Source organism: Erpetoichthys calabaricus, chromosome 3 (genome assembly GCF_900747795.2).
Source record: "Erpetoichthys calabaricus chromosome 3, fErpCal1.3, whole genome shotgun sequence".
NCBI classification, from domain to species: domain Eukaryota; kingdom Metazoa; phylum Chordata; class Cladistia; order Polypteriformes; family Polypteridae; genus Erpetoichthys; species Erpetoichthys calabaricus.
The window spans coordinates 305,124,693-305,139,294 of NC_041396.2; the positions used below are offsets into that span (position 1 = coordinate 305,124,693).

General features: G+C 45.0%; 1 protein-coding gene across 5 annotated transcripts in view; it reads left to right on the top strand.

Annotated features, from left to right (window-relative positions):
• The window catches only part of agap2 (ArfGAP with GTPase domain, ankyrin repeat and PH domain 2), a 52,379-nt gene that overhangs the window by 17,684 nt on the left and 20,093 nt on the right, over positions 1-14,602 (top strand). For all 5 annotated transcript variants that reach the window (XM_028798636.2, XM_028798638.2, XM_028798633.2 and 2 more), the window contains exons 6-10: positions 9,272-9,406; positions 9,505-9,626; positions 11,343-11,495; positions 11,601-11,687; positions 11,765-11,869. In XM_028798636.2, coding sequence (XP_028654469.1) covers positions 9,272-9,406; positions 9,505-9,626; positions 11,343-11,495; positions 11,601-11,687; positions 11,765-11,869 — 602 coding nt within the window. The remainder of the gene's footprint in view (positions 1-9,271; positions 9,407-9,504; positions 9,627-11,342; positions 11,496-11,600; positions 11,688-11,764; positions 11,870-14,602) is intronic.

Below are 14,602 nucleotides of genomic sequence, written 5' to 3' on the forward strand. Positions count from 1 at the left end.
TCCATTTTCCAACCCGCTGAATCCAAACACAGGGTTACAGGGGTCTGCTGGAGCCAATCCCAGCCAACACAGGGCACAAGGCAGGAACCAATCCTGGGCAGGGTGCCAACCCACCGCAGAGCAACACTCATAACAGTGACAAAACAAATATGTTGCATTATTTTTAAAATGTCTCCTTTTCTTTTTCATAACTTTTTTAACACACTACTTCTCTGCTGCGAAGCGCTGATATTTTAATAGTATATATATTGTAAGAAAGGCGCTATATTGCACCCGATCCGACACAGATTTGACATGGGAGGCACATATAAAAATAAACCAAGGTTTTATTTTTTGCAGCTGGAGGGCACGTCTTCCCCCGTGAACCCCCCCCACCCCCCACACAGTCCCAAGCACAAGACACTCAATACTCCTTTCTCTTTCTTTCTTTTTCTCCCTCTTCCACCACCACTCCACCACAAGCTTTGTCCTCCTTCCACCCGACTCTGGCCATTGAGTGGTGGCTGCTGGCTCCTTTTATGGCCCACCCAGAACTGCTGCAGGTGCTTGATCACCTGTTTCCGGTCGCACTCCCGGGTGGGGCTGAAGAGTAGTCAAGGTGGGCCACCCCAGACCCTAACAGGGCTGTGGAGAACTCCATCTCCCATGAAGCCCTACGAGAGACTGAGGCACCTCTCCAACCCAGGGGGCCGGCCATCCAGCGTGCAGGGGGAGGTACTGCACCATCCAGGGCTACTCCCCCCTGAATATACAGTGAAGGGGCGTCCTGGCCGGGTCCCATGCCACAATATATATATATATATATAGATATATATATATATATATTTATATATATATATATATATATATATATATATATATATACAGTGTAGGGCCATTAAGCTGCGGGGATTGGGGTCCAAACTGCTTAACCGCGGCTTAGGTGGTCCGCGGTTTAAATATTTTTTGATAATGCATAAATTACAATGGGCGGCACGGTGGCGCAGTGGGTAGCGCTGCTGCCTCGCAGTTGGGAGATCTGGGGACCTGGGTTCGCTTCCCGGGTCCGCCCTGCGTGGAGTTTGCATGTTCTCCCCGTGTCTGCGTGGGTTTCCTCCGGGCGCTCCGGTTTCCTCCCACAGTCCAAAGACATGCAGGTTAGGTGGATTGGCGATTCTAAATTGGCCCTAGTGTGTGCTTGGTGTGTGGGTGTGTTTGTGTGTGTCCTGCGGTGGGTTGGCACCCTGCCCAGGATTGGTTCCCTGCCTTGTGCCCTGTGTTGGCTGGGATTGGCTCCAGCAGACCCCCGTGACCCTGTGTTCGGATTCAGCGGGTTGGAAAATGGATGGATGGATGGATAAATTACAATTTGCGGATTTACCGCGGATTAACTTTGTAGCATTGTAAGGTGTGAATCAGTTAAAATGGCGGCCTCCATAATGCTGACACTCAGCGTGGATAAAACAGATTAATATTTGAATTTCATTGTAAGTTATTTTATTGTTTATTGATAAATAAAAGACTAATCTTCTATAAATACCTCTTTGAAGTTATAAGCCAGCATTTAAATATTTAATCCGCGATAGTGCATAGCATGTCAATTACGGACATTCGAAATGCCAAAATGACAGCTGTCAACACCTGTCTCGAGTGTTTGAGGGGCCATGTTTAGGTCTGTGCGCTCCATAGTGTCAAAAAATTGGAATCCAAGCTTTTTGTGCGGCTTAAGCAATTTCGTGGATTACTGGCCCGCGGCTTAATGGCCCTACACTGTGTATGTATATATATATATATATATATGGAAGTGAAGGTCTGTGATGTGGTTTGCATATTAGCAGCTGGAGATCCACAAAGGGAGAAAAATGAATCACATATCATAAAGTAGTTTTTATTCCTGAGCTTTCAGCCCCTACCAGGGGTCTTCATCAGAGGATAATGATTAGATTTACAAGAATCAAAGGCAACATACAGCAAAAAATTATGTAGGGGGGGTGGAGGAGGTGGCTAAGTCAGTGTGATCAGGAGAGGGTGGGGGGGTGTACAGTTTATTTATTATGAACATGTTTTCTTAAGTTTGCATATGCTGGATTTATGTCCAAGTGTCTGTTGAAGGCGTTTTCATTTGATAGCCAAGATTCGGCCAACTCTCTGGCACTTTTAGTACTGGCCTTAAATTTTACTTGTACATTGTCCCAGTAAATAATAATAATAATAATTCATTTCATTTATATAGTGCTTTTCTCAGTACTCACAGCGCTATCCACACAGGGAGGAACTGGGAAGCGAACCCACAATCTTCCACAGTCTCCTTACTGCAAAGCAGCAGCACAACCAGTCTGTCCTGTCGATTTAGTATGCGTGTAGATCAATGAAAGTGAGTCCTTTCTTCTGATGGCGTTGTTATGTTCCTGTATACGTGTTGCGATTCTTTTTGAAGTTTGTCCTATGTACTGTATACCGCTGAGCAAGAACTGCATGGAATGCTATAAACTGCGTTTCGTGTTTCTGCTATCGATTTCTTGTTTTTAGCATTAAATAATAATAATTTCTTTGCATTTATATAGCGCTTTTCTCACTACTCAAAGCACTCAGCAATTGCAGGTTAAGGGCCTCGCTTAAGGGCCCAACAGAGCAGAGTCCCTTTTGGCATTTACGGGATTCGAACCGGCAACCTTCTGATTGCCAGTGCAGATCCCTAGCCTCAGAGCCACCACTCCGTGCGCAGATTGTTGGTGGGTTTGTGTGCTACTCTGACGCCTGACTTGGCCAGGATGCGCGCTGGACCTTCAGACACCTTGTGGTGATAAGGGAGTGAGTGCCAGGTGGGGTGGGGGATAGATAGATAGATAGATAGATAGATGTGAAAGGCACTATATAATAGATAGATAGATAGATAGATAGATAGATAGATAGATAGATAGATAGATAGATAGATAGATAGATAGATAGATAGATAGATAGATGTGAAAGGCACTATATAATAGATAGATAGATAGATAGATAGATAGATAGATAGATAGATAGATAGATAGATAGATAGATGTGAAAGGCACTATATAATAGATAGATAGATAGATAGATAGATAGATAGATAGATAGATAGATAGATAGATAGATAGATAGATAGATAGATAGATAGATAGATAGATAGATAGATAGATAGATACTTTATTAATTCCCATACTCCAGCAGCAGCATACTGATAATAACAATATTAAATTAAAGAGTGATAACAATGCAGGTATACAGACAGACAATAACTTTATATAATGTTAACGTTTACCCCCCCGGTGGAACTGAAGAGTCTCATAGTTTGGGTGAGGAACGATCTCCTCAGTCTGTCAGTGGAGCAGGACGGTGACAGCAGTCTGTCTCTGAAGCTGCTCCTCTGTCTGGAGATGATCCTGTTCAGTGGATGCAGTGGATTCTCCATGATTGACAGGAGTCTGCTCAGCGCCCATTGCTCTGCCACAGATGTTAAACTGTCCAGCTCCATGCCTACAATAGAGCCTGCCTTCCTCACCAGTTTGTCCAGTCGTGCGGCATCTTTCTTCTTTATGCTGCCTCCCCAGCACATCACCGCTTAGAAGAGGGCACTCGCCACAACCGTCTGATAGAACATCTGCAGCATCTTATTAGATGTTGAAGGATGCCAGCCTTCTAGTGAAGTATAGTCGGCTCTGTCCTCTCTTGCACAGATCATCAGTATTGGCAGTCCAGTCTAATTTATCGTCCAGCTGCACTCCCATGTATTTATAGGTCTGCGCCATCTGCACACAGTCACCTCTGATGATCACAGGGTCCATGAGGGGCCTGGTCCTCCTAAAATCCACCACCAGCTCCTTGGTTTTGCTGGTGTTCAGGTGTAGGTGATTTGAGTCGCACTATTTAATAAAGTCATTGATTAGGTCCCTATACTCCTCCTCCTGCCCACTCCTGATGCAGCCCATGATAGCAGTGTCGTCAGTGAACTTTTGCACGTGGCAGGACTCCGAGTTGTAAGTTGTAAGTCTGATGTATATAGGCTGAACAGGACCGGAGAAAGTACAGTCCCCTGCGGCGCTCCTGTGCTGCTGACCACAATGTCAGACCTGCAGTTCCCGAGATGAACATACTGAGGTCTGTCTGTAAGATAGTCCATGATCCATGACACTAGGTATGAATCTACTCCCATCTCTGTCAGCTTGTCCCTAAGGAGCAGAGGTTGGATTGTGTTGAAGGCGCTAGAGAAGTCCAGAAACATAATTCTTACAGCACCACTGCCTCTGTCCAAGTGGGAGAGGGATTGGTGTAGCATATAGATGATGGCATCTTCCGCTCTCACCTTCTCCTGGTATGCGAACTGCAGAGGGTCGAGGGCGTGTTGAACCTGTAGTTTCAGGTGGTGAAGCAGCAGCCTCTCCATGGTCTTCATTACATGCTCACTAGGATGTGATACCTTTGGGACTGGGGTGATACAAGATGTTTTCCAAAGCCTCGGGACTCTCCCCTGTTCCAGGCTCAGGTTGAAGATGCGCTGTAGAGGACCCCCCAGCTCCAATGCACAGACCTTCAGCAGTCGTGGTGATACTCCATCTGGACCCACTGCTTTGCTGGCACAAAGTCTCCTCAGCTCTCTGCTCACCTGGGCTGCTGAAATTGTTTTGGGGGGAACTCTCTGCTAAGAAGGATGGGTGGAGGGTGCAGTACTCTGAGGTGAGAGTGGGTTAGGGTGGTCAAACCTGTTAAAGAAGTTGTTCATCTGGTGTGCTCTCTCCACGTCTCTCTCGATGGTGGTACCCCAGCCAGTGATGATCTTCATCCCATCCCACACTTCCTTCATGCTGTTATTCTGCTCCAGCTTTCTCCTGTAATGTTCCTTTGCCGCCCTGAGCTGGATTCAGAGTTCCTTCTGCATTCTGGGTTCTGATTCAGGTTGATTGTTTGCTGAGTTTTTTGGCGTCTTCTGTGTAAGCTCCGATTAATGAATGTTTTTGAGTATCCGTTTGAAGTGAAAAGATGGAAGAGATAGCGTCTCTCATTCATTTTTGTTTCCTTCGTATTACAATGGGTGTGGACTCTTCTGAATAGAGCTTTAACACAGTGGTTGCTGGTGAAGTGTTATATCTTGTCTGAAGAAAGGACTCACTTTCATTGATCTATACGCATACTAAATCAACAGGACAGACATTTAACTGGGATAATATACAAGTAAGAATTAGGGCCAGTACTAAGAGTGCCAGAGAGCTGGCTATCAAATGAGAACGCCATCAACAGACACTTGGACATAAATCCAGCATATGCAAACTTAAGAAGAACATCCTCATAATAAATAAACTGTACACCCCCCCCCCCTCCTGATCACACTGACTTAGCCACCTGAGCCACCCCCCACCACCCCATCCCCACGTAATTTTTTGCTGTATGTTTCCTTTGATTCTGGTAAATCTAAGCATCATCCTCTGATGAAGACCCCTGGTAGGGGTTGAAAGCTCAGGAATAAAAACTACTTTATGATACCTGATTCATCTTCTCCCTTTGTGGATCACCAGCTGCAAATATATATCTATATCTATCTATATATATATATATATATATATATATATATATACACACTATGAGGCTCTGCCCCCTGCTTACTTTGCTTGCCAATCCCTGTGCTTGGTTAACTGGATATACAATTTAAAGAGATTGTTAGTTTCATGGGAATTGTTACATATGCGTTATTTTCACTTTTACTTTAAAACTTCAATAAAAACAATTTTTGGAATGAACTTTTCATCAGTATCTCATTGAATTTTGATTCCGTGTTTGGAGTTACCATTGTGACAACGCAACATATAACTGCCCGTGAGTGAATATCGTTTCTTTCTCTCTTATAAATAAACCGACTCTTTTGAATGTTTGTCTCTGTGTTTTGTGAATTGTCATAGCAACAGCTATTCTAAAGAGAAACCGTAAACGTTTTAATACGACTGGCATATCGAGATCTCCTTTGTTGTCTCATGTTAGATGTACTCCATTACATTTCTTGTCACCTGTTAAAATTTGACATGTCAGAATTGTTCGACCAATTTTCAATACAACTAATCTCGTCCTATTGCATAGCCCATCACTCAGACATCAATTACACAATTACATTACGATACGTCCTTCTTTCTACAGTAATTCGGCCGGTGGGATGACTGCACGATGTTAACGGTTGTAAATATTCTATGGGATTTTGCAGCGTTTCTCAACCTTTAAGTATTTGCGACCCGAGTTTTCATAACAGTTTTAATCGCGCCCCCCCTAACGTTTTTTTGAAAGGAGCCCACTAATACCAATTTGTTCTTTTTTAATTAATGATATATCATAGATGCGTATTTTATTATACCTACTTAACTTTTATCGACATTTATCTAACTCTTTATTTATTTTTCTAGTATCAGAATGTTGTTTAAGTTAATTTGTTTTGGTTTCAATAGATGTATTTTCCATATTTTTTGATACTTGTTTTCTTTTTTTCACATCTTTGCACCCCCCCTAGGGGGGCCCGCCCCACAGATTGAGAACCACTGGGATATTGTAACTTGATGTTTTCATCTTCCACACCATCACCACCAACAATTAACTAATTTGCCGTGTAACCCATCGACAATTTTGCCATTAATTCATTTAACATCATCGTTTCTCGGTGCTAGGATTGCCCGTGTGCTCAACCCTTCGTGATGAAATTCTTCAATAAGATTTGGACATAATACGTCTTCTTTTATTGGGAACTTAAAGTGAGGAAAACGTAAAAATGTATAAGAGCTGAGAGCGCAGGAAGTGTGATGACAAAAGCATTCACACCAATGAGAGGAGAGAGGACTGTGGGCGTGGGCCATGAACCAGAAATGGTGGAGAGGAGGGCGGGACTTGAGAAAATCTCTTGGCAATGGTCTCGTCTTATCTCAAGATTCTCTTGTATAATAGAGAGACATGCCAATGCTTCTTTATACAGCTTAGTGCTAATAACAAAAGGCTACAGTAGCACTTATCAGTTAGCTTAAAGACTCAGTTGTTAACGGCTTTGTCTTTTTAGCTTCTATCAATTATGAAGCACAAGATTATTTGCAGCTCACTTGCAATCACTGGCACAGTCGCCTATTATGTTAGCCTTAGCCTTCTAGGACGTTATTGAATTATTAATTAGGCAGGCCAGTTTTCATCTATGGGTCCTTCTGATCCCAACTTAATTGTTAAGATTTGAAAATTTGAGAATTAGTCAACTGTGATCTTTAACAGCTCAGGATTAGGCCGTGAGAATGAATGGAGGTGATGCTCACCACCAGGTGGCAAACACGTCCTACCAGGCAAAAGTGGTTGTTATGAGAAGGTCTACTGGGAAGAAGATTATTATGGGAGGGGGGGTGTCTACAGGGGCAAGAGTATTGTTATGAGAAGGTCTGCCACACCAGGGGCCTCATGCATAACGCTGGGTGTAGAATTCACTCTAAAACATGGCGTATGCACAAAAGCGGAAATGTGCGTATGCACAGAAAAATCTGTGCGTACGCCAACTTCCATGTTCTTTTGCTACATAAATCCTGGTCAGCGTGAAAAGTAACACACGTGCACGCATCTGCTGTCCCGCCTCGTCTCCTCCCAGAAGTACGCCTCTTTGAATATGTAAATCAATACACTGTAAGTAGCCTAAAAGAAAGAAAAATGTACTATTTGTTGGTTTAAGCAGTGGTATAAACAACAAAAGGAAGTTGATTGAGTGACATAGCGTGTCAGAGAAACTCAAAAGCTCAAGTTCAGAAAGTCACACAGTGCCCGAAATAAAAAAGAAGCGGTCAGACATCATGAAAAGGTGACTTGTAGCCCACCGTTCTAAATCGACTTGGAAGCCAGTCGTCATCATATGTGAATACGCGCTTTATAAAGTGTCTCAGGTTGTGTGATATTATAACTGTATCGCAAGTTTACAGTGAGGTAATTGTACTTATAAGTATAAACAGTTCTACATGGAGCACTTGATAGACTGACTGAGTGCGTTTAGAGCTCTTGGGATGAAACTGTTTGTGAACCGCAAGCTCCGAACAGGAAAGACTCTGAAGCGTCTGCCGTATGGGCGAAGATCAAATAGACTGTGTGCATGGCTTAAGTAGCGATTGCTTGATGCTGTGTACCGATAATCCGATCAGCTGCTTCAGAGCTGTGATTCCACACTCGGATACAGTGGGTTAAAATACTCTGAGTGGTGCACTGAGAGTAACAACACTAAAGCAGCTATGGTATTTGTAATAGTTTGGCCATTCGGTGCACCATTATATTGTTACAGGTTAATTACATTCAGATGCCTTAATCTAATAAACGATATGTGGTTAATTTCAGTATATTTGATAAAGCTGCGTCAGGGACGTGCATCTAAAAAATAAAGGGAAACCACACAGGAACAAAAGCACTGCTTTGATGCCGGGTGGCACCAATTTGCCAAACCGAGCCAAGAACTCACGTACGCCAGGGATTGAGCCGACATTTACGCCAAGTTTAGCTTTTATACATCGTGATTTGAGCTTGGAAACGGGTGTACGCAACATTTATACATGATGCCCCTGGTGATTGTTATGGGAAACGATGCTGAGTGGGGACAACATCATGAGAAGCCCCGCACAGGAGATGTTGGGAAACTAGTCTGGGAAGGGGGGGCATTTTGTGAGAAGAACTGTAATATATTTGGGGCTCACCGTACACTCGGGGCACACTTCATGAACTGAGACAGGCTTCATGCACTCTGCAATTGTTTTCTATGCTGTCCAATAAAGTCTAAATTCTCCACAACAAGGGCCGTCCCTTGATGGTGATGGGCAAGTGGCACTGGCTCTTGGGGGACCACCCACAAAACACATGGGGCAAAAAAAAAAGTTATTGACACATAGAAACTAAATAATCAACAATGTTAAGTGGACAAAATTGACGTAAATGAGACATTTGAACCCCAGCCAGGGGAACCCATCTTATCCTCAGGTCACTTAGAAGAAGAAGGAGATCATTCCAGGCTTTTACCAAAACAGGCCCAATACTGTCTTAACCCTAAAATCAGATTCGATTTGGCTGTGAGCCAGGTACCCAAAATGGAAGTTTCAAAATTGGTCCAAAAAAAAAAAGAACCACCTGGGGCATCCTGGTGGGGTCAGTGAGACCAGAGCAGTTATGTGTGCCCTCTTGCCATCTGAATTTGATTTCCTCCTGAGAGGTGGGTGGCCAAACCCCCTTGTTTGTCACTGTCATTGTGGACGTTGTCCACATGCCTTCATGTCTTCATGTGTTCTTTCCTCCACAGACAGGATCAGCGCTTCCAACCCTCGGGTGATTGAAGATGGGCGTGCAGCGCAGCTTTGCGCAGACCTCAAACGCTGTGCCTACTTTGAGACCTGTTCCACCTATGGGCTCAACGTGGACCGCGTTTTTAATGAAGGTAACTGGCTGCTTGGGGTGGGGGGGGGGGAGAGTCCCGTTTCGGTCGGACCTCTGGGCTTGATGTGCACCTTCCATAATTGTGTGTTTGTCTTTCAGCGGCTCAGAAAATCGTGGCGATCAAGAAACAGAGCGCGCTGATGGCAGCCTGCAAGTCTCTCCCCAGCTCTCCGAGTCACTCGGCAGGATCCACGCCCGTCTCCGGACAAATGGCGATGCAGGTATGCTGTAAGCACGAGTGTGTAAACGCACACACACAAAACCTGACATCTGTTTACATGCAAACGTCCACTTACTGAGTCCTCCTTTGATAAAATGTTGTAAAGAGAGTTAAACGTCGTCATCGGCCTCCATGAATCTGAAGACAAGCTTGGAGTCTGAGATCATTTCTTGTGTTTTATAAATACGTTTAGTGCTGCGAAGTTAAAAACATCCAACGCCTTTTAATGACTACGATCTGAGCGATTGGTGATTCGCAGTATGAACACTGTGCCACCCAATCACACGGGTTTAACGTGAAAGCTAAACTGACGCGTCATTATTAGTAGGCTCCTGGTACTGGCTTTGAATGCAGGACTCTCTTTTCTGCTTGGCTGGGCAACTGAGCCCTGCAAAGGACTGGCATACCCAGTGCTGCTGGAATAAGAAAAGCACCCGTGTATTTTAACTTCAAAAACATATTAGAACATTAGAAGAATCTGGGTAAGAACAGGCCACTCAGCCAGTCCTGTCCACTTCATTCTTCTACAATAACATCAGCTTGAGTTTTGAAAGTCCCTGAAGTCCTCGTGTCCACCACACTACTTGGTCGCTTATTCCAAGTGTCTGTGATCCTCTGTGTGTGACATTCACCCTTCACAAGTCTAGAGCTTTGCCCCCGTGTTCTTCATGACCTCATTTTAAAGTCTCGACCCACTGCACTTCATCATTTTAAACCCGGCAGTCAGGTCTCCTCTTCATCTCTGTAAATCGGGTTGCAACCAGAGTTTTGGAACGAATTACGGTCATGACCTGAGGTTCCACTGTATTAAAAATAGCAGCAGCCCGCACTGCCCCCTGCTGGTCATCTCTCTTAACATCAATAGCAGACAGGCTTGGGCAGATTTGTGGCAGATAGAATTTAATGTCAGTAAATGTAAAGTGCTCCTCCATCAGAGATAACTTTACCTTAGGCAGGCAGGTGGGCAGTGGCACCAACTGGCACATTTGAGTACAGGGAAGAGAAACAGAATACGTGAGGGTTAGCAACAAATTCTAACTATCTTATTACTTATGTTTTAGTGCTAATGACTGACAACAGAGATGCAGTCTGTACAGTTAATCAGCAGCTCTAGTCAGGGTGTGCTAAACTGAACTTGTGAGTCTTCAGCCAGGATTTGAAAGCTGTATCAGGCAGACCACTCCACAGCTTAGGGGGTCTTGTAACTAAAAGCTCGACCTCCCGCTGTTAATTTTATTAATCCTTGGAATCCTAAGCAGACCGGCAGTTGATCACGATATAAAAGACGAGAGTCACATCCCAAAAAGAAGATGCCAGCAGTCCGCTCCTCGAGGGGCACAAGGAGGCACCTCACAGGATTTCCTCTGTCAAACGTGGTCAATGTGACCCTCCGGTCATTTTAAATCATTTCCTGATCCTGCCCATTGATAGCCCCCCCCCCCCCCCCCACCCCCATACTGCCCACCCCAGCTTGGGTAGTTAGCACAATGAGACATTCAGGAAGGGGAGACAGCTCCCTTTACTTGGCACTGCCACCAGTCAGCCCTCTTGTGTCCTGTGTTCTGTACCCATCTCGTAACGTTACTGTACCCCCCGCTCCTCTGCCATGTCACGTTTCATTGCCATGTCGTGTCCCCTGCATGCAGTGGTTTGTTCGCCATCTCTCCTTCTTCTCTATGCCCCCTGAGTTCATCTGTCCTGTCCCCATTTGTTACAGACCAGCAATGGAGGCCACACCAGCGACTACTTCTCCTCTCTGCCATCCACTCCAAACATCCCACACCGGGAGCTGCGGGGTGAGCCGGTGCCAGGCTCTGTGACCCCTGGGTCTCTGCACCGTGGCCCTCGCCGGAGGACGTCTCTCTTCACGGTGAGTGACTTCTCCGGTCTTCAGGTGTTGTGGCACTGGGTGTGTGTGTGTGTGTGTGTGTGTGTGTGTTGTCACTTGACTGAGACCCTCTGTCTGCTGTCTTAGAATCGCAGGGGCAGCGACTCGGACAAGAGAAGCCTGGACAGTAAAGGTGACAACATTGGCATTGGCCGTGCCATCCCCATCAAGCAGGTGAGCCGCACTCTGTGACTACCCCGCGGTGCCCGGCCCTGCTGTGGCGCTCACAAGCTTCTTGGTTTCTTTTTCAGAGCCTCTTATTAAAGCGAAGCGGCAACTCGCTGAACAAGGAGTGGAAGAAGAAATACGTGACACTCTCGAACAACGGCATCCTGTCGTACCACTCCAGCGTCCACGTGAGCACCCAGGGGCCGCAGGGGGATAGGGAGGGAGGGGGGGACAGCGTCCACCCTTTTGTGATTTAGTGATGGCAAACAGGTCTGCCGTGGTGTTGTTTGAGGCTTTTGATTGTGCAGAATTCATTTTGTGATTATTTCTGTGATATATTGTCATTTTGACCATTTACATTTTTGAAGCCATTTTAGTTATTGTTTGCAAAGCACAGGTGCTGCCATTTTGTATCACTTGTTGTTGGTACAGCAGTGTTTTGATTGCCACCAAAGTAATGTCATCAGATCAGCTGGCGACGCACTGCATCAAGTTCCTCGATACAGCAGGGGGCGCAGTCACCACCCAAATCCTGTAACAAATGGCATATAATTGACAAGTACAGCAACAGACAACTTAATAAGGGAAAAGTGAAATGGGGGGCAGCACGGTGGCACAGTGGTAGCAGTAAGGAGACTTGGGTTGGCTTCCCAGGTCCTCCCTGCGTGGAGTTTGCATGTTCTCCCTGTGTCTGCGTGGGTCTCCTCCCACAGTCCAAAGACATGCAGGTGAGGTGGATTGGTGACCTGAAATAAAGTGTGTGTGTGTGTGTGTGCTCTGCGGTGGGCTGGCACCCTGCCCAGGGTTTGTTCCTGCCTTGTGCCCGGTGTTGGCTGGTATTGGCTCCAGCAGACCCCAGTGACCCTGTAGTTAGGATATTGTGGGATGGAGAATGACTGACTGACTGAAATGGGCAAAAATTCTGTTTAATATTAATAATTTAAATTATGGTCCATCTGGCAGCAACAACATAAAGAAAATGCCTGCTGCCACAAAACTCCCTTTGGACACGGTCACTGATGTCACTCACGGCACACCTGCAAATCTTCATTAACAGAAGTCACATTAATGGCTGTCAGTTTGTTGAGTAAAGAAGGATAATCAACATGATAGATAGATAGATAGATAGATAGATAGATAGATAGATAGATAGATAGATAGATAGATAGATAGATAAAAGGCACTATATGATAGATAGATAGATAGATAGATAGATAGATAGATAGATAGATAGATAGATAGATAGATAGATAGATAGATAGATAGATAGATAGAGTGTATCCAGAAAGTATTCACAGCACATCACTTTTTCCACATTTTGTTATGTTACAGCCTTATTCCAAAATGGATTAAATTAATTTTTTTCCACAGAATTCTACACACAACACCCCATAATGACAACGTGAAAAAAGTTTACTTGAGGTTTTTGCAAATTTATTAAAAATAAAAACACTGAGAAATCCCATGTCCATAAGTATTCACAGCCTCTGCTCAATACTTTGTCGATGCCCCGTTGGCAGCAATTCCAGCCTCAAGTCTTGTTGAATATGATGCCACAAGCTTGGCACTCCTATCCTTGGCCAGTTTCGCCCATTCCTCTTTGCAGCACCTCTCAAGCTCCATCAGGTTGGATGGGAAGCGTCGGTGCACAGCCATTTTAAGATCTCTCCAGAGATGTTCAATCGGATTCAAGTCTGGGCTCTGGCTGGGCCACTCAAGGACATTCACAGAGTTGTCCTGAAGCCACTCCTTTGATATCTTGGCTGTGTGCTTAGGGTCGTTGTCCTGCTGAAAGATGAACCGTCGCCCCAGTCTGAGGTCAAGAGCGCTCTGGAGCAGGTTTTCATCCAGGATGTCTCTGTACATTGCTGCAGTCATCTTTCCCTTTATCCTGACTAGTCTCCCAGTCCCCACAGCATGATGCTGCCACCACCATGCTTCACTGTAGAGATGGTATTGGCCTGGTGATGAGCGGTGCCTGGTTTCCTCCACACATGACGCCTGGCATTCACACCAAAGAGTTCAATCTTTGTTTCATCAGACCAGAGAATTTTCTTTCTCATGGTCTGAGAGTCCTTCAGGTGCCTTTTGGCAAACTCCAGGCGGGCTGCCGTGTGCCGTTTACTAAGGAGTGGCTTCCATCTGGCCACTCTACCATACAGGCCTGATTGGTGGATTGCTGCAGAGATGGTTGTCCTTCTGGAAGGTTCTCCTCTCTCAAACAGAGGACCTCTGGAGCTCTGACAGAGTGACCATCGGGTTCTTGGTCACCTCCCTGACTAAGGCCCTTCTCCCCCGATCGCTCAGTTTAGATGGCCGGCCAGCTCTAGGAAGAGTCCTGGTGGTTTCGAACTTCTTCCACTTACGGATGATGGAGGCCACTGTGCTCATTGGGACCTTCAAAGCAGCAGAAATTTTTCTGTAACCTTCCCCAGATTTGTGCCTCGAGACAATCCTGTCTCGGAGGTCTACAGACAATTCCTTTGACTTCATGCTGGGTTTGTGCTCTGACATGAACTGTTAGCTGTGGGACCTTCTATAGACAGGTGTGTGCCTTTCCAAATCAGGTCCAGTCAACTGAATTTACCACAGGTGGACTTCAATGAAGCTGCAGAAACATCTCAAGGATGATCAGGGGAAACAGGATGCACCGGAGCTCAATTTGGAGCTTCATGGCAAAGGCTGTGAATACTTATGGACATGTGCTTTCTCAATGTTTTTATTTTTAATAAATTTGCAAAAACCTCAAGTAAACTTTTTTTCACATTGTCATTATGGGGTGTTGTGTGTAGAATTCTGAGGAAAAAATTAATTTAATCCATTTTGGAATAAGGCTGTGACATAACAAAATGTGGAAAAAGTGATGTGCTGTGAATACTTTCTGGATGCACTGTAGATAGAAATGCACTGTATGATAGATA